General features: G+C 51.3%; 1 protein-coding gene across 1 annotated transcript in view; it reads right to left on the minus strand.

The window, feature by feature from the left end:
* The window catches only part of Myom3 (myomesin 3), a 46,525-nt gene that overhangs the window by 11,877 nt on the left and 13,096 nt on the right, over positions 1 to 21,552 (minus strand). The window contains exons 9-24 of the mRNA XM_005353386.2: positions 20,785 to 20,946; positions 20,003 to 20,144; positions 19,086 to 19,285; positions 17,643 to 17,696; positions 17,154 to 17,281; positions 13,807 to 13,990; positions 13,320 to 13,494; positions 11,496 to 11,617; positions 10,931 to 11,118; positions 10,579 to 10,705; positions 9,025 to 9,203; positions 6,184 to 6,298; positions 4,158 to 4,314; positions 3,625 to 3,734; positions 3,186 to 3,230; positions 2,261 to 2,404 (exon numbers count right to left, since the gene is read on the minus strand). Of these exons, the coding sequence (XP_005353443.1) occupies positions 2,261 to 2,404; positions 3,186 to 3,230; positions 3,625 to 3,734; positions 4,158 to 4,314; positions 6,184 to 6,298; positions 9,025 to 9,203; positions 10,579 to 10,705; positions 10,931 to 11,118; positions 11,496 to 11,617; positions 13,320 to 13,494; positions 13,807 to 13,990; positions 17,154 to 17,281; positions 17,643 to 17,696; positions 19,086 to 19,285; positions 20,003 to 20,144; positions 20,785 to 20,946 (2,232 nt within the window). The remainder of the gene's footprint in view (positions 1 to 2,260; positions 2,405 to 3,185; positions 3,231 to 3,624; positions 3,735 to 4,157; positions 4,315 to 6,183; positions 6,299 to 9,024; positions 9,204 to 10,578; positions 10,706 to 10,930; positions 11,119 to 11,495; positions 11,618 to 13,319; positions 13,495 to 13,806; positions 13,991 to 17,153; positions 17,282 to 17,642; positions 17,697 to 19,085; positions 19,286 to 20,002; positions 20,145 to 20,784; positions 20,947 to 21,552) is intronic.

A 21,552-nucleotide genomic window follows, 5' to 3' on the forward strand; every position in this document is an offset into this window, starting at 1 on the left:
AGGGTTTCTCTGTGGTTTTGGAGCCTGTCCTGGAACTAGCTCTTGTAGACCAGGCTGGTCTCGAACTCACAGATATCCACCTGCCTCTGCCTCCCAAGTGCTGGGATTAAAGGCGTGCGCCACCACCGCCCGGCCTTCTTTTACAATTTAAATGAAAAATTATTACATTTAAACTTGGTGTGTGTGTGTGCATTGCACATGTGCGTGTGTGTGTTGTAGGGGGTGGGGAATGCATGGGCCACAGCACACGCGTGGAGGTCAGAAAACAACTTGAAGAAGTCAGGTCTGCATTCTCCTTCTACTCTGTGAACCCTGGGAATTGAGCTGAGGCTGCCAGGCTTGGCAGCAAATGCCTTTATCTACTGGACTATCTCTTTCTCAACCCCATTTTTTTTCACTTAAAAGATTTATTTATTTCTATTTTATGTGTATGGGTGTTTTGCTTATCTGTCTGTGCCCCATGATCACGCAGGGCCATGGAGGCCAGAAGAGGGTAGCAGATCCTTTAGAACTAGAGTTATAGACAGTTGTGAGCTGTCATCTGGATGCTGGGAACCAAACCTGGGCATCTTTTGCATGAACAATCTCTCCAGCCTCCAGACCCCATATTTTTTCTGAAGCAGGGTCTCAGTAGCCCAGGCTGGCCTCAAACTTGCCCTGTAGCTGAGGATGACCTTGAACTTCTGATCCTTCAGCCTGGACCTCCTCGTGAAGAGCTCACAGGCTAGCACTACCTACACCCGGTATTCACCTTACAATGAAATATTCCCACTCTAGAGATACCAGTTGTTTACCGCTTGCTGCACACTAACAGTTTGAAGGTTTTATTCTCCGAATTTAGGTCCTTATGACTCCCTGGCTTTATCTGCATATGTGACTGACGGGAATGGCCTATTGTATTTTTCTGTAAGGATGGCCGATTATCCAAACAGTATACACTGAAGCCTCCACACCAGTGGTTCTCCACCTTCCTGAGGCTGTTCCTCATGCTGCGGTGACCTCCGACCATAAAATTAGTTTGTTGTAGTTATGAAATACGAGAACTGTGATTTTGCTAGTGCTATGAACCATAATGTCAACATCCATGTTTTCCGATAGTCTTAGGTGACCTCTGCAAAAGGCTTGTCCGAGCCCCAAAGGGTCGAGATCCACAGGCTGGAAACCACTTCTCTAGACCTTACAGTGCCTCTGATAGCATGTGGCGAGCTCAATGTATACTCTTTACACAGCTTTCAAAACACTCCCTGGCCTATTCTTTTTTGATCCTAGGAAAACCTGCCCTGCTGTGCAGACACAGAGAGGGAGGCAGAGAGGGGACACGGGCCACCCAGAGGGCTGGTTGTGCATTCCCTGCATCTGTCTGAGGCATCCTCTGATCAAAACCATCACCCCCTTCTCTGGAAGACCTAGTTCCTCTCTCCTTCCCTCCCTCCCTCCCTTCCTCCTTCCTTCCCTCCCTCCTTCTTTCCTCCCATGGTTCTAACTCAGGGTCTTGCCCATGCTAGGCGCACGCTCTCCCACTGACTTGCATCCCTGCTCTAGTCCGTGTTTTCCAGATAGCAGCTTTGCCATGTGGCGGTGAAACCCACATGTGACAGGACACTGTCATGAGACTCTATTTCAGGTAAAAACAATTGAAGTCCACAGTCCATTCTAGCAAACCTATGTACCTTCCCTATGCATTAAAATGTAAACAATGTGATACTCGTGTATAAAAAGCATTTAAAACTAAACCCCATATATTTTGGCGTGTAGACTCTTGGATACAATGCACTACCACTGACCTGCAGCCACAGCCCCTTGCCCTGATTTGTAATGGGTGGGGGGGAAGCATGAGAGCAGAACAGGAAGATGGACAAGCACGAATAAAGCAGCTGGGAGAAGAGCAGCTCTCCCCCGGATGTCTGTTTAGCCTGCATGAAGTGCTTTAGATTTCTATCTAACGCAGAGGTTTAGGCTTGGGAAACCGTGAGCCCCAACATGGGCTTCCCGTCTTAGGGGTGCTGGGGAGGAGTTTGAAAGAGGTGGTGTGTGTGTGTGTGTGTGTGTGGAAAGTGCTTTGTGGAAATGTCCCCTGAACTGGTGAGTAACCAGTACCACTGTGCTCTCCCCCTGTCCCCGCCCACATACACTGAAAGCCAGGACTCTCCTGGCTAGGGCGGCCAAAGTGACAGCTATTTCTGAAAGGACAGCTAGCCCCAGGCACTGGCTCACAGGTGAGGCCTTGGGGCAGGGGAGCCTCCCCAGGGACTGGGGGCACCATTTACCGGTGAGCTGAAGATCTCCTTCTCATTGAAGATGAGGTGCAACTCCGCGGCCGGTGACAGCTTCTCCACCTCCAGCCAGAGCCGCACCTCGCCTTGCTCGAGGATGTCTACATTCCAGCCAGAGATCAGCTTGACGACTGGGAGACACAGGAAGGGTGTGGGTGGGAGCCTTCTCCTCTTCACACTCCCCAGCCCCACCCAGTCCCACCCTTGGCAGGGAATATGGGAAACACTTGCAGAGCCTGAAGGAATCAGACCTGGCTGGAAGCCTGGAGGCTCTCATAGACTAACGTGATATCAGGAAAGCATCTTCAAGGCACCTTAAACACTGGAGTCTGGGCCTCACCCCTGGCAGTTCTGACTTGGCTGGGACATGGCCTGGGAGCGAGATTTGGAAAAGTTCCCAAGCTGGTTCCAGCATGTGATCAAGTGTTTGACTGGGTTTAAGGATTCCACCATCCAGAGACAGTGGAAGGAAGTGAAGGTTTAGATGATCTATATTCAGATGTCTCAAGAGCTGATAAGGATGCTGATGGTCGAGGCGATGCTCATGATGAAGGGTGGAGATGATGGTGATGATGATGGTTGTGATGATAATAGTGATGGTGATGATGGTGATGGTGGTGGTGGTGCTGATGATGATGGTAGTGCTAGTGATGGTGGTGGTGGTGATGGTGGTGATGATGATGGTGATGCTTATGCTGATAAGAGACTGCCTTGTTTTCCTCCTTTGCACATCTCTGGCTCCCTGCTGGCTATCCTTTTCCCATCAATATGCCTCTGGTCTCTGGTCTTCCAGTCTATGGTTCCCCTACCTCTTGCTCCCAGGTTATCCCCGGTGCTCTGCCTGACTCAGTTCTGATCAGCACATGTTCACAGACCTTTAGGAACCACAGGAAGCGGCACCTCAGTGTTTACCTGGGTTTCTGATCTCATGACTCAACTTCTTCAGCTTGTTCAACTCTGGGACAGTGAGGGACAAGGAAGAAAACAGATACAACATTAGGACACAGGGCTCCATTAGAGCCATCCCGTGCTGAGTTGTTCCAAGAGAGCTGGTTCCACATCGCCATCAACTTGGGGTTACATGCTCCACGGAACCCGGTGATGAGAACTGTGGGCTTCGGTCCTGGGGCACCGTGGGAGATACCGTAGCTACTCTTGGCGACCCCATGGCTGCATATGCTCCCCACCTCCTCAGAAAAGCACCTCTTAGATGCCAGGCTCTGTAGGAGTGACCACATTAGTACCCAGCGCTGGTCAGGCTGAGCCTCAATGTCCACCTGGCTTCTATGGGCACTGGTGCTTGGTTTCTGGATGGGGATTTGTTCCCCTGAGGAGGTAGTGAGGCCATTACCTTCCTCTGTCAGTGTGTGGCTTGCAGAGGTGTCTTCATCAGCATCGGGGACCACCACTGAGTAAACACCTAAGTCCTGAAGGTCAGGTTCTTTCAAGATGACCTTGGACCTGGCAGAGAGAGGCAAGCTGATGCCCTGAGATGGGGCTTGAGGCTCATGCACTGAGTGGCAGAAGCTGGAGAATCTTGGCTCTCTTGGCCTATACCCTGCCCAGGCCCTGGCTAAGCTTGACAGCAGGGACAGCTGCCCTCTTGTGCCCCCTTGATATCTCCTGTGGACCAGCAAAAGCTCTAGAGTTGGGTGGGCAATGTGGTACATGGTCTACAGCCAAGCAGCCAGGGACTTCGCGAAGGAGTGAGGATTTTAGGCGGTGGCACTCAAGGCTCCCCACCAAAAGAGAATCTCTAAAGAAGGTCTCCTTTTGACTGCAGCTGGCACTGCCATGGCAGGCGGGGCAGCCCTGGCCAACCTGTGTCTCTGCCTTCCAGGTCTGCCACCCTTGGATGCTGCCCCCCAACCCCTCCCCACTCACTTGGTAATTTCGTCCTCCACCTCCACCCTCTGTGGGTCAGGTGGACCCTTGTAATCCTTTGACCACTGAAACTCAGAGAAGTCAGGAGCTTCGGGGGCTTCGAAAGCCAAGTAGATACGGCCCTCTTCGTCCACACCAACTTCGATCTCCCGTGCATCTGGGGGTGAGATTCAGGAAGAGACAGCAAGGGGGCAGTTTCAACATTGTAACTGGGGTTGTGTGGCTTCCCTGATTGGAGCATCAGACCTCTTGTGATCTCCAAGGTCTTTCGTGACCCTCAAATGCCACCTCCTCAAGTCCTTCTGGCTGACTTTTCCTCTTCCTCCTCCCCTTCCTCTTCCTCCTTCTTTTCCTTTTCTTCTCCCCTACACCTCTTAATTCTTCTCTTTAACATAAAATTTTGGCACATTAGCCCAGATTGGTACTGAATTCGCTATGGAGTCCAGGCTATCCACGATTCTACAACCCTAGGCTCTGTGGGACAATAGTCTTTTATCCTGTCACCTGTATTATTTTTAATAAAATGCTGATTGGCCAGTAGCCAGGCAAGAAGTAGAGGCGGGGCAATGAGAATTCTGGGAAGAGGGAAGTTTCAGTCTGCAGTAATCACCCAGCCTCAGAGGAAGCCAGACACAAAGCAAGCAAGATGGGACTGCCTAACCAAAAAAGGTACAAAGTCATGTGGCTAACAGAGACATGAATAATGGGTTAGTGTAAGATGTAAGAAAGAATTAATAAGAAGCCTGAGCTACTAGGCCAATCAGTTTATGATTAATGTAGACCTCTGTGTATTTCTTTGGGACTGAACTACTGCAGGACCAGGCAGGACAGAAACCTCTGTCAACAGGGGTGCTAGGGTTATAGGTGTGTACCTATAACCTGGCTCCTGTCTCTAAAAATCCTTTTTCTCTTTTCTTTCTTTTCATCTCTGCAGTGCTGTGACAAAATCCTAAGCTAGGCAAGCCCTCCACCACTGAGCTGCATCCCTACCTTACTCCTGGCTATCCTAAAATTTCCTCGTGGACTAGTTTGACACCTGCTTTTACTGCCTGTCAACTCCCTGCTCCCATCTCCCCTATAATAACAGCAGAGACCTGCTTCCTCCACATCTGTATCTAGTGCATGCAAACCTGGATCTGCTTCCTCCACATCTGTACCCCCGTGCATGCAAACCTAGTTCTGCTTCCTCCACATCTGTGTCCCAGGTGCATGCAAACCTAGATCTGCTTCCTCCACATCTGTATCCCGGTGCATGCAGACCTAGATCTGCTTCCTTCACATCTGTACCTCTGTGCATGCAAACCTAGATCTGCTTTCTCCACATCTGTGTCCCCAGTGCATGCAAACTTAGATCTGCTTCCTCCACATCTGTACCTCTGTGCATGCAGACCTAGATCTGCTTCTCCCATATCTGTGCCCCCGTGCGTGAAAACCTAGATCTGCTTCCTCACCCATGTCTGTGTCCCTGGTGCATGCAGACCAAGATCTGCTTTTTCATCCACAGCTGTGCCCGGCTGCATGCGGACCTCACCAAATACTTGTGAGTTGAACACTTAACGAAATGCTTTACAGTTAGCCATATGGGTGAGTCTGTCATCTGCTAGCTGTGGGCCTTGGTGGTTTAATTGTTTTGCACTGGGACAAGTGAGTTCCTCTGCATGAGGACCTAGGAGCAACTCTTGACATGCATAACAGTAGGGACCACAGACCCTGTGAACTTGAGAGAGACAAAGCTACATGGAGTGACTGAGATGGAGCTGGGTATCAGTTCAAGTTGTTGCATAACTTCATGTTTATGGCATCGAAAGCATGGAAGACACCCTCACAGCCAGTGGAAAAGGGTGGTGATGGAGACAAATCAGAAGGGAAAATTGAGCTGCCAGTGGGTAGAGTGGTGGGTGGGAAAGAACCCAATGGGTCCAGGCCTCCAGCAGCATCCTCATGGGTCTCCCATCTTCCCTCTGAGCATCTCCTGCACCCAGACCCCAGTTCCTCAGAGCAGTCTGGCACTCCCTGGTCATCCTACCTGGCTTGTCTTCCAGGAGCACAGGGTCAGTGGGGACTGATGGTTGTCCTAGACCAGCTGAGTTCACGGCCTGGATCTGGAACATGTATTGCTTTCCTGGCTGCAAGTCAGACACCTGGTGGTGGGAGAGCAAAACCTGAGGACAGGGAGGACAGACCTGCCCAGATTCTGTCCAGAGCTGCTGGGACCCCTCCTGGGCTGGGGCAGGCCAAGAGTATGCCCTTTTCCTGGGATCCAGGGCGGGTTTTGCTTTTGTTTTGAGATAGGGCCTCTCTTTACTGCCCAGGCTCTCTCTCTCTCTCTCTCTCTCTCTCTCTCTCTCTCTCTCTCTCTGTCTACTGACATTAAAGGCCTCTGTCCTCTGTTGCAGAATATCATCTTAAGGTGTGTTACATTTGTTTATGCTCTGGAACATTTGCTTAGCGATGCAAAGATGTGTTGCCTTCTTCTATATTGCATTGTTTAACTCTGTGAAGCTGTGATTCTTTGCCTATCTAAACCACCTGACTGGTCTAATAAAGAGCTGAACTGGCAATAGATAGGCAGGAGCAGGGATAGGCGGGGCTGGCAGGCAGAGAGGATAAAGAGAAGGAGAACTCTGGAAGGGAGAAAAGAGCAAGAGAGAACAAGAGAGGACACCAGGGGCCAGCCACCCACCTAGCCACCCGGTCACCCAGCTGGCCATGGAGTAAGACATACAGAAGTAAGAAAAGGACAAAGTCCAGAGGCAAAAGATAGATGGGATAATTGAAGAAAAGCTGGCAAGAAAAAAAAATAAGCCAAGTTAAGGCTGGACATTTATAAGAAAGAATAAGTCTGTGTGTGATTATTTGGGAGCTGGGTGGCGGGCCCCCAAAAGATCCAAAGAGAAAAAAGCCAAAAGAGTAAAAAAAGTAAAAAGCAACATTTCAGTGTTCCAAGATAGGGCTAGAGTTAAAGAAAACCCACCACCAACCCTCATTCTTGGCCTCCAAGTCCTTATTTTTGTTTTGTTTTAAGACAGGGTCTCTTGCAGCTCAGGCCGATCTTTAACTTGCTTATGTCTCGGTGGCTGGCCTGGAACTCCGAGCCTCTTGTCTGTATTTCCCAAGTACTGGGTGGGATTACAGGCACGTCCCACCGTGCCTGTCCGTAAGTTCCATTTTCTATTGGCCTCTCTGTCTGACTTTATCCTCTGGGCACTGATGCCTGGAACCTGACTGGACATAACTCACTGTCCTCCCATCTAGAAAGCCCTCATCCTTCCTGCGTTTCTCATCTCTCATGGATATGGCCTTCTCCTCAGAGACTCTGAGACAGACCTGAGGTCACCTTGCATGCTCTTTTCTTAGCCCTAAACAAGTTATTTTTCTTTCTTCTCCTTAAAGGCGCTGGGGATTGCACCAAGACCCTCATGCATGCTAAACAAATACTCTACCATTGAGTTACATTCCTTACATTAAAAAAAATTATCTAGGTGTGATGGTGTATCCCAGTACAGAGGCATAGATCTGTAGGAGTTTGAGGCTACCTTGGTCTACATATCAGGTCCAGGCCAGCTAGGCTGCACAGAGAGACCCTGTCTCAAAATCAATAAGTTAATTAATTTATGGAAACAGTCTTATGTAGGTCAGACCTATAGTCAAGGATGACCTTGAACTTCCGATCCTTCTGCCTCTTCCTCCTGGGCGAGATTTCAAGCCACCCTGCCTGGCTTGCATGATGCTGGGGACCAAATGCAGGGCCTTGCACATCCTAGGCAGGCAGTCTGCTACCTGAGCCACATCCTCAGCTCTACTATTTTATTTTGAAGCGGCCTCAATTAAGTTGCCCAGGTTGGCCTTGAACTTTGGAGCCCAGGCAGGTCTTGAACTTCTTACCCTCCTGCCTTTGCCTTCAGAGTAGTTGGGATTACAGACAGTACCACCAAGTGTGGCTCCTTAACACGTCTAGAAGGAGGCTCTCCTGTGCATGTCCCAGCTGTGCCTGGATGGAAACTCTGTTTCTGCTTCTTTGGATTAGCCCCACAGTTCCCTCAGAGGTATCTCTGCCCCCTGGACCTGCCTCCAGTCTGCCTTCACCTCTGCCGATCTGACTATGCTTAACTCTCTAGTGGTCTTCAGGCCAGTTTCCAGTTCTGATGTTTATGACCTAACATTTCCCAAAGTGCCTAAGCCTCTGCCCTCTTACTCCTATGTAAGTGACCTTCACTCTAGTGCTCCCCCAGTGTCCCTGGCCTTGGCCCTTGCCGAGGTCTCAGCCTGAACACCTAGCCCCACATCCTTCTTGGTCTAACTGATTCCAACCCACGCTTCCTTGTTCATCTGTGACCTATGCAAGGATGCCAGGGAGTGTCTCTGACTTCCCTCCCTGGAGCTCCCAGAAACCTCCTGTCACCAATGCCCATGGCATGTTTAGCTTAAAATGTCTGGGACCTGGTCCAGATCTGGCAGTAAGTAGGTGTCAAGAAGTGGTTAGAGAGTTACTGAGTAGCAGCCAACTCTCCAAGGCGGAAACTATCCCAAGTCACTGAGGCCATCTGCCCTGGCCTGGGCCAACACACGGGAAAGGGCAAGGAGACCGTCCACCATGCATCGGCTGACTCTGCCGTGGGAGACTGACCCAGAATCTGTCAGACTTCTACCTTTTCATTGGTTTCACCTAATATCAATGCTCCTGTGTCTAGAAGACCTAATATCATCTAAACATCCCAGCCACTGTTTGATAGTGACATTTGTTGCTATAAAGACTTTCCCTGTCTGTCTTCTTTTGTTCATGAGGATCTTGTTATCTTGGTATTTGTTATTATAACCGACTTCCGGCAAATGCAGTGGCCGGGAGGACAGAGAGGCAGAAACTCACCCTGAGATGGGTGCCAGAGGTGACGTCTGGGGTGACAGGCTTCCACTCCTCAGAGCCTTTCTCCTGGAAGCTGACTCGGTAGCCTGTGACTGGCCCGACTCCTATATACAGTGGGGGTTCCCACTGCAGCATCACTGAGGTGGCCTTCACCTCAGACACCCTCACATCATATGGCGGGCCTGTGGGGAAGGAAATGTGGTCTGAGATGTGGGGTTGTTCAGCCAGGTGGCAGCTACCCCACAGCCTTCAAGCCAGACAGGTGGACAGCGAGTTGTGCAAGTCAGTGTGTAAACTGTGGGCAGTGTGTAAGCTGGGTGGCTCGTCAGTCATCACTGAGTCTGGAAGTGCCTCCTTTGGGCCAGCCTTGGTTACACAACCTTAGACCAGAAGCTTGGCTAACTGTTTAAACTGTGCTCAGCATAGACTCCTTCCAGAGCCTCCCTGACCTTCCCCACCCCCATCTGAAACAGCAGGACCCCTCCGGGATTTTTGCCACTTTAATGGCAAGGATGCAGGGTAGACTGGTGATGACCTCCAGAGCCAGCCTGCCAGGGTCCACCTTTCCCAGCTCTGCCCTTTCTAGTGATGGGGACTTGGAGTTATTTAGCCTTGACGGTCCTGTCTCCTACCTCTAAAGGGAGGCAACAATGCTTCTTATTAGATGGAGCTGTAGAGAGCAGAAGAAGGCCATTCATAGAAATCCCGCCCCCACAGCAAACATCCAGTTGACATTAGCTGCTTGTAATCGCATCCCAGCTTGTGATACCCATGGCATCCCACATGCTAGCAAGTGCTCCACTATTGAGATATTCCCAGCCTCCAGGGAAGGGTTTATGTGGAACACAGAACTGAGACACACAGGGTGATTTGGCAGGGACTGTTTCTTCCTAGGAGAGCTAAGAGCCTCCTTGGCAAGACAACCATGAAGGTTGCAGAAGCAGTGTTCAGGGCGGCTGACTATTTGTGTCTGTCTAGGATTGGGTTTGGGGGTACTGGGTTGGAAGTTCTGGGTGAGCCTGGCTGTCCTAAGAGTGTGACCTTGGGGCTAATGGAAGGTCTGTGGCCAGAAAGAGGTCAGATGGTGTTGAGGTGGGTGACAGTTTGGCTAGAACTGGGTGGTGGTCTGGTTAGGGATCCCCCCAGGCGGGCTTAAGATAGTCTGTGTCAGGGTTTATATCAGCGGTTCTCAATTTGTGGGTCATGACCCCTTTGGATGGGCTATTGTACGACCCTTTCACGGGGTCACATATCAGATATCCTGCAGATTAGCTACTTACATTATGATTCATAACAGTAGCAAAATTACAGTTAAGAAAAAGCAATGAAAAGAATTTTATGGTTGGGGGTCACCACGTTGTGAGGAACTGTATTAAAGGGGCGCAGCATTAGGAAGGTTGAGAAGCTCTGGTTTACAGGATCAGCCTGTGCAGAATGTGGGGTCTGGACCAACAGAGCAAGGCAGGATGCCCAGGGTGGGCGGTGGCATTTGTGTTGTGGGTTGGTGTGATCAGGAGGAGTGTGAACAAGTCTGGGTATTGGCTCTCAGGCTCTCACCTGGCTCGGGCATGGTCCACTCTTTACACTCAAACAGGCTGCTGGGGGCCGACAGCTCACCAGTACCTGCCCAGTTCACTGCCCGGGCTCGGAACTCATAGAAATGGCCTTCGTGAAGGTTGGTGACCTGCAGGGGTGAAAAGTCAGACTGTGGAAGCTGAGGCTGCGGCAGAGAAGTGGGAGGCACCAGGGCAGTGCGACAGCTAGAGCAGAAGACCCGTGAGAACTTCCAATATGGCCGTTCTAGGGGCTACTGGGTTGCAGAGCCTGGGAAAGTCCGAGGCTTTCCGCCATGCTTTCTGCACCTTGCACAGCAGTAGTGATGGAGGCTGCAGTCCCGTTGAAGCCTCACCTTGCACACCCGGCTTGGGATGGGCTGATGGTTGACTGGGTGCCAGTCTGACTCCTCCGAATCATGCTGGTCCATGAAGTAGCCCAGGATCTTGCCACCTCCCCGCCGCTTGGGGGGTTTCCAGCCAATGACCATTTCGTTCTTTCCGCAGGAGAGGAGTGCAAAGTCATACGGGGCCGATGGGGTAGCTGTGGGAGGCAAGGACTGAGCGGAGGGCTCTTTGGGATGACTCACTGGGTAGTGAGGCTCCAGGGAGCTGGTCAGCCTCCCTGGTGGGTTCCCACCGTGATCTGGGAGTTCTCTTTGAGCCAGGAGTGTCTGCTCCCTTCAAGGGTGTCTTGGAGTCTGATCTCTGAACCAGGGAGCTTTCCCACTCCCTGGGATCAGTTCTCAGTGTGGTCCCAGGCCACTGCCACTTCCTCCCGGAAGGAAAGAGTGGGCGAATAGCTCCAGATCCCTTGAGGGAGTTCTGGGATCAGGGATCAGACCTTCTGAGACATGGTCTTGGCTCCTGCCCAGGTCAGGCTTTCCTGAGGATTGCAGGCTGGGCCTGTCCAGCACTCACCCAGAGCCTGCTTGACCCTGATGGGTTGTGTCACAGCCGAACTCTCGCCAACCCCAGCCTCGCTGACCGACCTGATGCAAAATTCATACTCCTTTCCGGTCCTCAGTCCCGGAACCGAGAACCTGGGAGGGAGAAGTTTGGCCTTCAGGGGTGTCTACCCGCTGACTCTATCTGAGCCACCTTAGGGGATAAATAGTCACCAGCAAGAGAGGAGTAGAAGGTTGTAGTCTAAAATATAGCCCAGTCTCACAATGATTAATGAAATGGCACATGGAGGATGTTGGTTGTAAAGAATATCGGTTTTTCTAGACCCCATCATCCACATTCGAAGATGAGGGGCTGGGGAAAGTGTGTACCACATGTGCCTGAAGAAACGAGTTTGGTCTCTAGCACCACCGCAAAAGTGGTGTGTGGTGGGGTGTGTGTGTGTGTGTGTGTGTGTGTGTGTGTGTGTGTGTGTTTAACTTCTGCTCAGGGTGTATGCGCTGGGTAGAGACAGGATCCCTATAGATCACTCACCGACCAGCCTAGTCTATTAGTGAACTCCAGGCTCATTGAGAGACCCTGTCTCAAAAAATAAGATGAGGTGTTGGACAGGTGACTCGACTGGACACCCTGAGTTTGATTTCCGGGATCCACATGATGGAAAGAGAGAAGTAATTCCCTCAGGCTGTCCTCTGACTTCCACGTACACCCAGATGAACAAACAAGATTAAAATTTTTTTAAAAGGTGGGGCTGGGGAGTTAGTTCACTGGGTAAAGAGAGTCCTTGCAGAGCAAGCCTGAGAACTGGAGTTTGATGTCTCAGCAACCACAAAAAATCAGACATGGTAGTCTGTAATCCCAGCTCTTCTATACAGGGCGGGAGGCAGATAGGAGGATGGCTGTGATTCTCAGGCCAGCTAGCCTAGCATATACAGTGGTGAACGAGAGACCCTGTATATGCTACATGTATATGCTGTATATGTACATGCTACATGCTATATGTCGGGTTGGAAGAGGAGGGCTGACATTAATGGTTGTTCTCTGGCCTTCAAATGTGCACTGTCATGTGCACACCCACATTCACACACACACGCTCACACTCACATTTTATAAAGAGAAGGGGGAACTGAGGAAGACATCTAATGTCAGCCTCTGGTCTCCACACTCATTTGCACGTATGTGCATATATGCACACAAACATATATATGTACACATTCACCACATCAAACATACAAAGGAGGCAAAGATGCCTGAAAGGGGGCTGGGTCAAGGCCAAGGAGGCCTACCTGTGGCCCAGGGCTGCTGGACGCCTGCTCAGGAAGCTGGCCTCAGCTTTGGAAGAGAACAATGTCTGGTCTGATTTACACTGAGCCCGTCTGTGATTCAGCCCCTGAGAACCCCGTTACAGACCCTCCAGACAACTATCATCGCAGGCCCTTGGAAGAAAACCTGGCATGCAGGAAACTGCCTTCCTTATCCTGTTTCCTCTGGATGAAACTGGAACCGTGGGCCTCCCTTTCCCTGACCCACATTTCCTGTGCTCTATGGGATGCCTGTCCGACAGAGGTTACCTCAGACTCCTGTCAACAGCACGCTCAGTGAATGAATGTGTTAAAACAGCCTCTGGGGCCAGGTCCCCCCTCCCCACCTTCACTTTTATAGGAGCATTCGCCAGGTCCTTAACTCTCCATGCCTCAGTTTCTCCTTCTTTAAACAACAGTACAAACTACCATGTTAAAGGCAGGATTGCAGCGAGCTAGGAGAACCCAGCACATGGAAGAGCTTAGCGTGGTGCCCAGCCTGGGATGTCCCGGCCAGGAGCCGGTGAGACGGACTTACTTGGTGTCCAGGATGGGCTTGTTGTTCACTGTTTGCCACTCTGATGCCCCTGCTTCCCGGGAGTAGATGTAATAACCCAGGAGTTCTGTGCCGCCCTCCACAGGCTCCCAGGTAAGGGAGACAGAGGTCTGCGTGTCTCTGAAAGCTTGGACTTGAGCTGGAGGAGGGAGGGTCACTAAAAACCAGAGAGGTGGAGAGAGGACGCTGAGTGATGGTTCAGCAGGTGAGGAGGGGCAAAGGGAGGAGCATGGGAGATTTGGGAAGACTTCCACAGCAGTCAAGACTGTGGGTAGACTCCAGACCTGCTATAGGGCTTCGGGGCAGCCTAAGCTGAGTGTGCCTGACCCTCATTCTCCTGTCCTACAGGCCAGCTTGCTCCTCACTCAAGCAAGGGCCTTCTACATCAATCTCAGTCAGTCCCTCCCTCCCTGCAACCCCAGTCTGAGAAGCCTGCCTTTTCCCTCCATGGAGCAGCATCACTTGGTACCTGGCTTGCCCTTCAGGGCAATGGGCTCGCTGGGTTCTGAGGGATCGCTCATGCCATACTGGTTCAAGGCTCGCACTCTGAAGACATACGATTTCCCCTTCTCCAAGTCCAGGAGGGCGAATCTCGGGGACTTGATGGGTGTCTCTGAGCTGATGGCCTCCCAGGTTCCACTGCCTATGATGGACTGGAGAGCAGGAGGGCTTGGGGATGGTTCAGTGGCTGCCGGAGCCTGACCACAGACTGGGTGCTGCCCTGAAGGCTCCTAGAGCAGCTTGGATGACTCCAGAGCACCTGATCTCTCCGCCATCTGCTTCCTCAACCTCCTCTCTCTGATGTCTGCTGAGCCTCTCATGGGAGGCGTGGCCAGCACTGGGTTCCTGTGTGGTTCACACGGCACTAATGGCATTAATACCTGCAGTCACTTGGGTCCAAACCATTGGCATAATAGGCCCAGGCCTGTGCTTTAGCCACAAAGCCAGTTGCCTCCACCTTCAAAACACATCCAGAGTCCAGTTTTAACTCCCCACCGCTCCCTTGATCCAGGCCAACATCACCTGCTGCTTGAATTGCTTAACTAATCTCACTGAGCCCTTTCGTTCAAACTTAAGCTTTTTTCTTTTCTTCCCTTCCTTCTCCCTCTCTCTTTTCCTCTCTCCTTATTGCTATCTTTTTTCCCTCCATTAAAAAAAAAATTTATTATTTTGTGTGTGAGAGTATCCAGCGGCCAGCAGGGGGCATCCAATCCCTTGGAGCTGGAGTTTCAGGTGTCTGAAGAGCTCTGGTTTTCTGATGGAGCCGTCTGGACTCTTTAACTGCTGAGCCATCTTTCCAGCCCCTTTTTGATTTGTTTGTTTGTTTTCAAGACAGAGTTTCTCTGTGTAACAGTCCTGGCTGTCCTGGGAACTCACATTGTAGATCAGGCTGGCCTTGAACTCAAAGAGATCTGTGTGCTTCTGCCTCCCAAATGTTGGGATTAAAGGTGTGTGCCACCAAAGCCCGCCCCTGCCCTTTGGTTTTTGAGACAGGGTCTCATGTAGTCCAGGCTGGCTTAAAACTCATTCAGGGGTGGCCTTGAGCTCTTGAACCCTCCTGCTGCTAGCTTCTAAGTGCTGAGATTACAGGCATGTACCACCATGCCTCATTCTGGTCTTTTCTTCAGTGCCTGTCAATGGGATCCTTTATAGCAACAGGTCCCTGTCTGCACAGAATCCTTTCAAGCTCCTGTGTCCTTCTGACTTGTTACACTTTCCTGTGACTTGCTACCTATCTGGCTACCACTCACTTGCCTTTCTTTGCTACCTTATACCTAAGACATCCTGTTGCTCTCCAGGTCCTGTCTCTGGGCCTTTGTACTTGCTGGAGCCTGTACCAGGAACGTTCTGGAATGTTCTTGGCTTCTTACTTCCTATAGACTCTTACAAAGAACTCACCTTCTGGGGAAGCCTCCAGTCATGTCTAGGACTTCAGAAGTCTCTCCTGCTTCCTGTTTCATGCTTTAGCAACTCCCACTAGACAATGGACCCTTGTCTTCAATGTTACAGCCTTGTCTTGTCTCTCAGACCTCCCCACCTCAGCGTGTCCCTGGGACCAGGATCAATCCCAGCTCATGGGAGAATGGATGACTAAGCCAGCGAGTTCCCAGGAAGTTCCTGAAAGGTGGACGTTAATTTCCACACCAGGGAGGGAGCGTAGGTGTTGAGGCCTTTTGATACTGTGTCTGAAGTCATCCATTAAGCGAGATACCGACAGGACATGTCGAGATACCGACAGGACATGTAAATTCAGGGGTGAGCTAACCCGTGCGGCTCACTCTGCTGCACCAGGGACTCAGGAGGCAGCCACTGCTCCTGAGCTTCTGGGAAGATGCTGGTAGAGAGTCACACTGAGGACCTGCTGACCCTGCCTCCATGGCTCTTCTTCTCCAAGGCCCACATGACTGTCAGGGCCTCCAACCCACCAAAGAATCTCCATAGGCATCAGTGGGCCCACCGTGCACGTCATGTGTGCCACTGGGCTCTGCTCTCTGCACATCCGGGTGACACACACCTTAGACCTACTAGGTGTGTGGGATTTATTATGTTATAATGTATCGTTATTATGAACATTGTTCCAGACAAGAAACTGAGACACAGAAGGATTAACGCCAACAGCTTGCCCAAGGTCACATTGCAGCCCAGGAAACAAAGTTTCTCTTTTGTGCATATGGTTGTGTGAAGGAATAGCATGCTCAGGCTTGCGAGCAAGTGTGTGTGTATGTGTGTGTATGTGTGTGTGTGTGTGTGTGTGTGTGTGTGTGTAAGCCAGACGTCGACACGTTGACACCGGGTGACTTTCTCACTCATTTTCCTCCTTATTTCTTTTAGACAGTCTCTTATTGAACCTGGAGCTTACTCATTGGCTAGACCGACTAGCCAGCCCACCCCAGGGATCCTCCTATCTGTGCTCACACCAGCACCGGGATTACAGGAGCCCACTGCTACGCCTGGCTTTTTTATGTGAACGCTGAGGGTCCAAATGCAGTAAGCACTTTAGCTATGTTCCAAGCTCCTCAGACTTTCAATTATCTCCAGCTTCCCTTATGCCCGACTGCTAAGGCTGTTTGTCCATTAGGTGAATAAAGGATCTCTCTGGATCATCAGAGGTGGTGAGTCCTCCCTGGACATTCTAAATGCACGGTCAGGTAAGTCATTGAATCATCTACTAACTCAGTCTCTGCCTTTAGGGAGGTGAGTGAGACACAGTCGCTAGCCCTGGCTATGTGTGATGTTCTTCCCCATCCCCCCAGAGCAGACTGTCCTATAATATAAGGTGGAGGACACTGAGCCACAGTGAGTTTAGGAAGCTGGTCCAGACTCATACCGCAGGGCCTGGATTTTACTAGATCCCATCAATGCTGTCTTCTGCAAGAAAGAAGCCACCTTCTTCTGCAAAGGCCATCTTCCTTCTACCCCCTCCACAGTCTCCCCTCCTCCATCTCTGTCCCTAGTGAGGACTACTACCTAGTGCCCCCTCTGGTGAATATAAGCCTCATTTCTCACCCAGCATGCCTTGAGTGCTGGGCCTAGGTGTGACCTGGAGGTAGGAGGTGCTTAGGAAGCCGGTTGATCTCATAGTTACAACTGTCTGACCCTGGGGTACTGTGGCTTTCACCACAAAAAGGCCATGTAGTCCATCCTCCTGCCTCAGAGTAAGGCTTAGCTTAGGCCCTTCCAGTCAGTAAATTCCCATCTCTGAAGATCCCAAAGTTGTTCCTGGAGCTCTCCACATTCTGTACCGCCTCCACCCCAGATCCACATAGCCGCCTTTGTCTTAGGCTATCCTGGACTGTTTCCCAGTTCCGTTCATACCTTTTCCAGAGAGTAAGTCAGTGGGGCTCTGCCGCGGGGACGTGGCTCCTCCCAGCTCAGAACTGCGTAGGCCTCTCTGATCTCGCTGGCGTGGACATTGGTTGGGGCTGAGGGAATGGTCACAGCATCTGGAATCCAAAGTCATCAAGGGAGAGATGAGTGTGCCCTCAAAGACCCCTAATCTCAGCCCTGCATTCCACAGAAGGTGCTAAGACCATGGGGCAGGGTGGGGGGCAGAAGCTTGTCCAGCAAACCCAGACAGAGACAGCACCAGACCCTGATCCCTGCCCAGGGCTCCTCTGTATAAGTAATTTATTCCACAGAGACACAGCAGGGCAGTCTACAGGGATCCCATGTTTGGTTTCCTCTGAGCTGATCCTTCTACACTCTGAACACAATAGCTTTCCTGTTGTGCAAGCCAGTTAACACAAGTCCTGGAGCTGTGAGGGTCTGGTTCTAGGGGCAGAGCTGGGGGGAGGTCACACATACCTTCGAAATCACTCTTGCTGATGGTGATCTTGCTGCCCAGGTCAAAGGGAATCTCTAGGAGACAGAACAGGGCACAGGCGATTGGGTTAGGAGCCAGCCAGTCACCTCAGGTCTGCATCCTGCCTGGCTCTGCTTGGCCTGGCAGTCCTGGCCATGCAACTTCAGGACCTAGCTTTCTTTTGGGTCTAGCTTTCTTGGAGTGCAAAGTGGACCCTGTTGTTCTTGGGCAGATGGAGACAGACAGGAGCCATGTGTTTAGACATGTTCATAGAGCTGAGGCAAACCCAAGGTATGGTGACTTCTAAGGGCTGGGAAAGCTATGTCCCTAACACCCTTAGGTGGGGCTCTTGAGGGCACCTCCCTCAAACTAAGGACACCTGAAGTAGCAGCTGTCTCCTAGCGATGGGTCCGGTGCCTTCCTCTAGACTAGCTGTTTCTCTCCTCTCAGGGGAGGGGGTCCCTAAAATCAGGCCCGAGCCTCCTCCACCAGACTAAGGGTACTTAAGAATCAAACTATGAGTTCTCATCAAACTAGGGCTGGGAAGAGCTTTCTTTATTTCTTTCTTTCCTTCCTTCCTTCCTTCCTTCTTTCTCCCCCCTTCTCTTTCTCTCCCTCTCTCTTTCTTTCTTTTCTCAGGCTAGGACTTCCTGGAGGTTGGGCTGTGTGTCCCAGTGATGGTTGGTATTAGATTGTCAATTTGACAGGACTTACAATCACCATGGAAACAAATCTCTGAGCATGCCTGTGAGGGAGAGTCAAATGAGGTGGAAAGACCCATCCTAAATGTGTGTGTGGGGGGCACCACTTCTTTTTATTTTATTTTATTTATTTATTTACTGTATGTGCATTGGTGTTTTGCCTGCATGTATGTCTGTGGAGGGTGTCAGGTCCCCTGGAGCTGGAGTTACAGATAGCCCATGTGGCAGCATTCTATGGGCTGGGGTTCTGGACTTAGTAAAAAGAAGAAACTGAAGCCGGGCGGTGGTGGCGCACGCCTTTAATCCCAGCACTCGAGAGGCAGAGGCAGGCGGATCTCTGTGAGTTCGAGACCAGCCTGGTCTACAAGAGCTAGTTCCAGGACAGGCTCCAAAACCACAGAGAAACCCTGTCTCAAAAAACCAAAAAAAAAAAAAAAAAAAAAAAAAAAAAAAAAAAAAAAAAAAAAAAAAAGAAGAAACTGAGATAGCCAGTGGACTTTCCCTGCTTCCTGACCATGGATACCATGTGACCTGCTGCTTTGTGCTCCTAGGCTTTCTTGCTGTGAGGGACCACACCCTAAAACTGGGAGCCCAAACAAGCCCTCCCTTTCTTACATTATAGTTATTGTGTTTTTGCCACAGCAGTGACGACGGAACCAGACCACCTCTTTCCTAGTAAGGTAGTCTATTCTGAGTGCCCTGACTGGGTCCCTCCAGTGTTCCCCCCAGGACCTCCGTACTCACCTGTCTTCCTCTGGATTGCATCATGGTCACCCATGACAACTACTTCTGAAGGCTTGGAAGGGAGACTGCTGCCGGCCTTGCTGATGGCGCGCACACGGAATCGATAGCTCTGTCCTTCAGTGAGGCCTTGGATTGGGCACCGACAGGTTCCCCCAGGGGCCTTATGGCAGGGCACCCACTCCTCTGAATCACCCTTGCACCTATAGACATAGACCCTGGCTTTCAGCCCTTTCCAGTCTGAGTCCTCCAGGGCCTGATTTCTGCACACGCGCCGCAGCTGCCTTCTGCCTATGGGTGTCCCCTCCCCCCACTTAGAAGCCCTTGCTCCAGACTGGGCCTAGAGGACTTTCACCATCTACCACCGTGCTGATCGGAACATCCAGTGCTTCTGGAGAGCTGACCGTGTCCCGACACCATGATGGGACCTTCACTTCCACTTCTATTTTGTCTTCCCCCGTCCCTGCATACTTAGAGGACTAGAAAACCAAATACAGGCCCAGACACACATAGCGGTCACTGGCTCCTTTTCTCCTAGGCCTGTTTTTCTCCCTAGCTCCGGCTTCAGCATCGAAAGCACGTGAAGGATGTAGGGAGTTCTGTCTCCACCCATCCTTCCCCATCTCAGTGTGCCCCTCTCTGGGGCCTGACCTAGCCACCAAATTCACAGGTACTCAGGCTTCAAAGTACTTAATGGTTTTGTCCCAGAATTCTAGCATCAGTGTGAAAGAGATCTGGAAATCTGCACACCCTTGAATTATCTCTGTTATCTGCTTGCCCTGTTCTGAGAATCAGGGATGAGAGACCTAGCGCGGACTTTGTTTTCCTCCCACCTCTTCTTCATCTGCCTACCAACACGTACACAAACTGTTTCTCAGTATTCTGCCCAATGGGCTTTGCCACACCAGAGTGCAACTCACAGCTCGATGGAGTAGCCAGTGATGATGCTACCCCGGGTGTCACTGGGTGGGGCCCAGGTCAGGGTCAGGCAGTCTCTATGCACATTCAGGCACCGGACACTTAGCGGGGAGCCTGGTGCTCCTGGCTTCTCAGCTGCAGCATCTGAACCCCAGGAGGAGGAAAACAAAGGGACTCATTCTCAGCCTGAAAACACTGGGCAGCCAGACCTTCCCCCAGCCCCTGTCTGACTTCCTTTTCCCTTGAGTTCTCTAGGGCCTCAGTTCTGTCCTGGAGGAGCAGTGACAGGGGGCTAACCTGGCCCCCACTGGACAGCAGCATTGGAAGAGGGCAATGTATCATGTATTAGGTGCCATTTTATACCAGGTGCCGGAACAGTTGACACAATTAATCTGGGAACTCCAGAGCAACCTCTGTTTTGGAGGTGAGGAGCTGAGTCTCCCAGAGGTAGAGCAATGTATTCAAGGACGTCCTGTTCACAGAGTGACCAAGCCAGGGGCTGAATACAGACAGGGTTAAGGCACCAGAAGCAGAACTCAAACCGTGACCAGAACTCCCAACACTGTACAGAGTCGCCCCCCCTCCCCGCCCCCTCCCGGTTCCTACCACATCTCCTACTAGAGACTGTGGAGACTTGGCCGAGCCTCTCAGATTCCACAAGATGCTACTGCAGGGACCCATAGAAACCAACACAACATCCTCCACTTACAGCAGAGGGACCCGGGCTCCGAGAGCTGTAAGTCTCCCCTGCAGAGCTGGGGTGTCTGGTTCCACCACCCCTTACCTCTTATAAAGACATAAGCACTCTGCTCCTGCGGCCCAAAGGGGGAGGAGACTCGGACCGTGTAGAGCCCCTCATCCTCCTTGTAGGCACAGGACACCTTCACGAATGCCTGGCGGTCTGCATAGAGTATCTGCCTGCGTGTTGAAGATCTCAGGAGCCTGCCTGTGGAGGGGAAGATGGTCCAGCGTGAGCTCAGGAGGGGTCCTGGCCTCACCCAGGAGCTCACAGAAGCTCAGGGCTCTGGGGGTTCTGGTCGGATGCAAGGGAGGGAGGGAGAGAGAGAGAGAAAGAGAGAGAGAGAAAGCGAGCGCTGGTGTGGCCACAGGCTGAGGCTCAAGTTGGCAGTGGAGGTGAACATTGAGGATTTTCAGGGCTCTGTCAGTGTGGGTTCTGAGCTCTCCTCTAAGAGATCTAGAGGATGGGACCAGGGCTCAGGAAGGGTGGGGTTCAAGAAGAGGGTAAAGGTTTAGCAGGTGAGGAACTAGTTCTGTGGGAAAAAGAGCTGAACCCTGCACACAGCCTGGCGGTTTAGCAGGAGTGGCTCGGTGGATGAAAGTAGTGGTTTCCTTTCTCTTAGATACGGTCTCCTGTAGCCCGTGACTTGCGATCCTCCTGCCTCTGCCTCCTGAGTGCTGGATGACAGGCATATGCTTTCATGCCCTATTTATGTGGTCCTGGGAATGGAAGCCAGGGCTTCAGGCTCAACAGGCAAGCCTACTTTAATGTAGGAAGTGGACTGACTGAGAGATGGGAGCTCAGAAAAGGTCA

The sequence above is a fragment of the Microtus ochrogaster genome, chromosome 10, assembly GCF_000317375.1.
Source record: "Microtus ochrogaster isolate Prairie Vole_2 chromosome 10, MicOch1.0, whole genome shotgun sequence".
NCBI lineage: Eukaryota > Metazoa > Chordata > Mammalia > Rodentia > Cricetidae > Microtus > Microtus ochrogaster.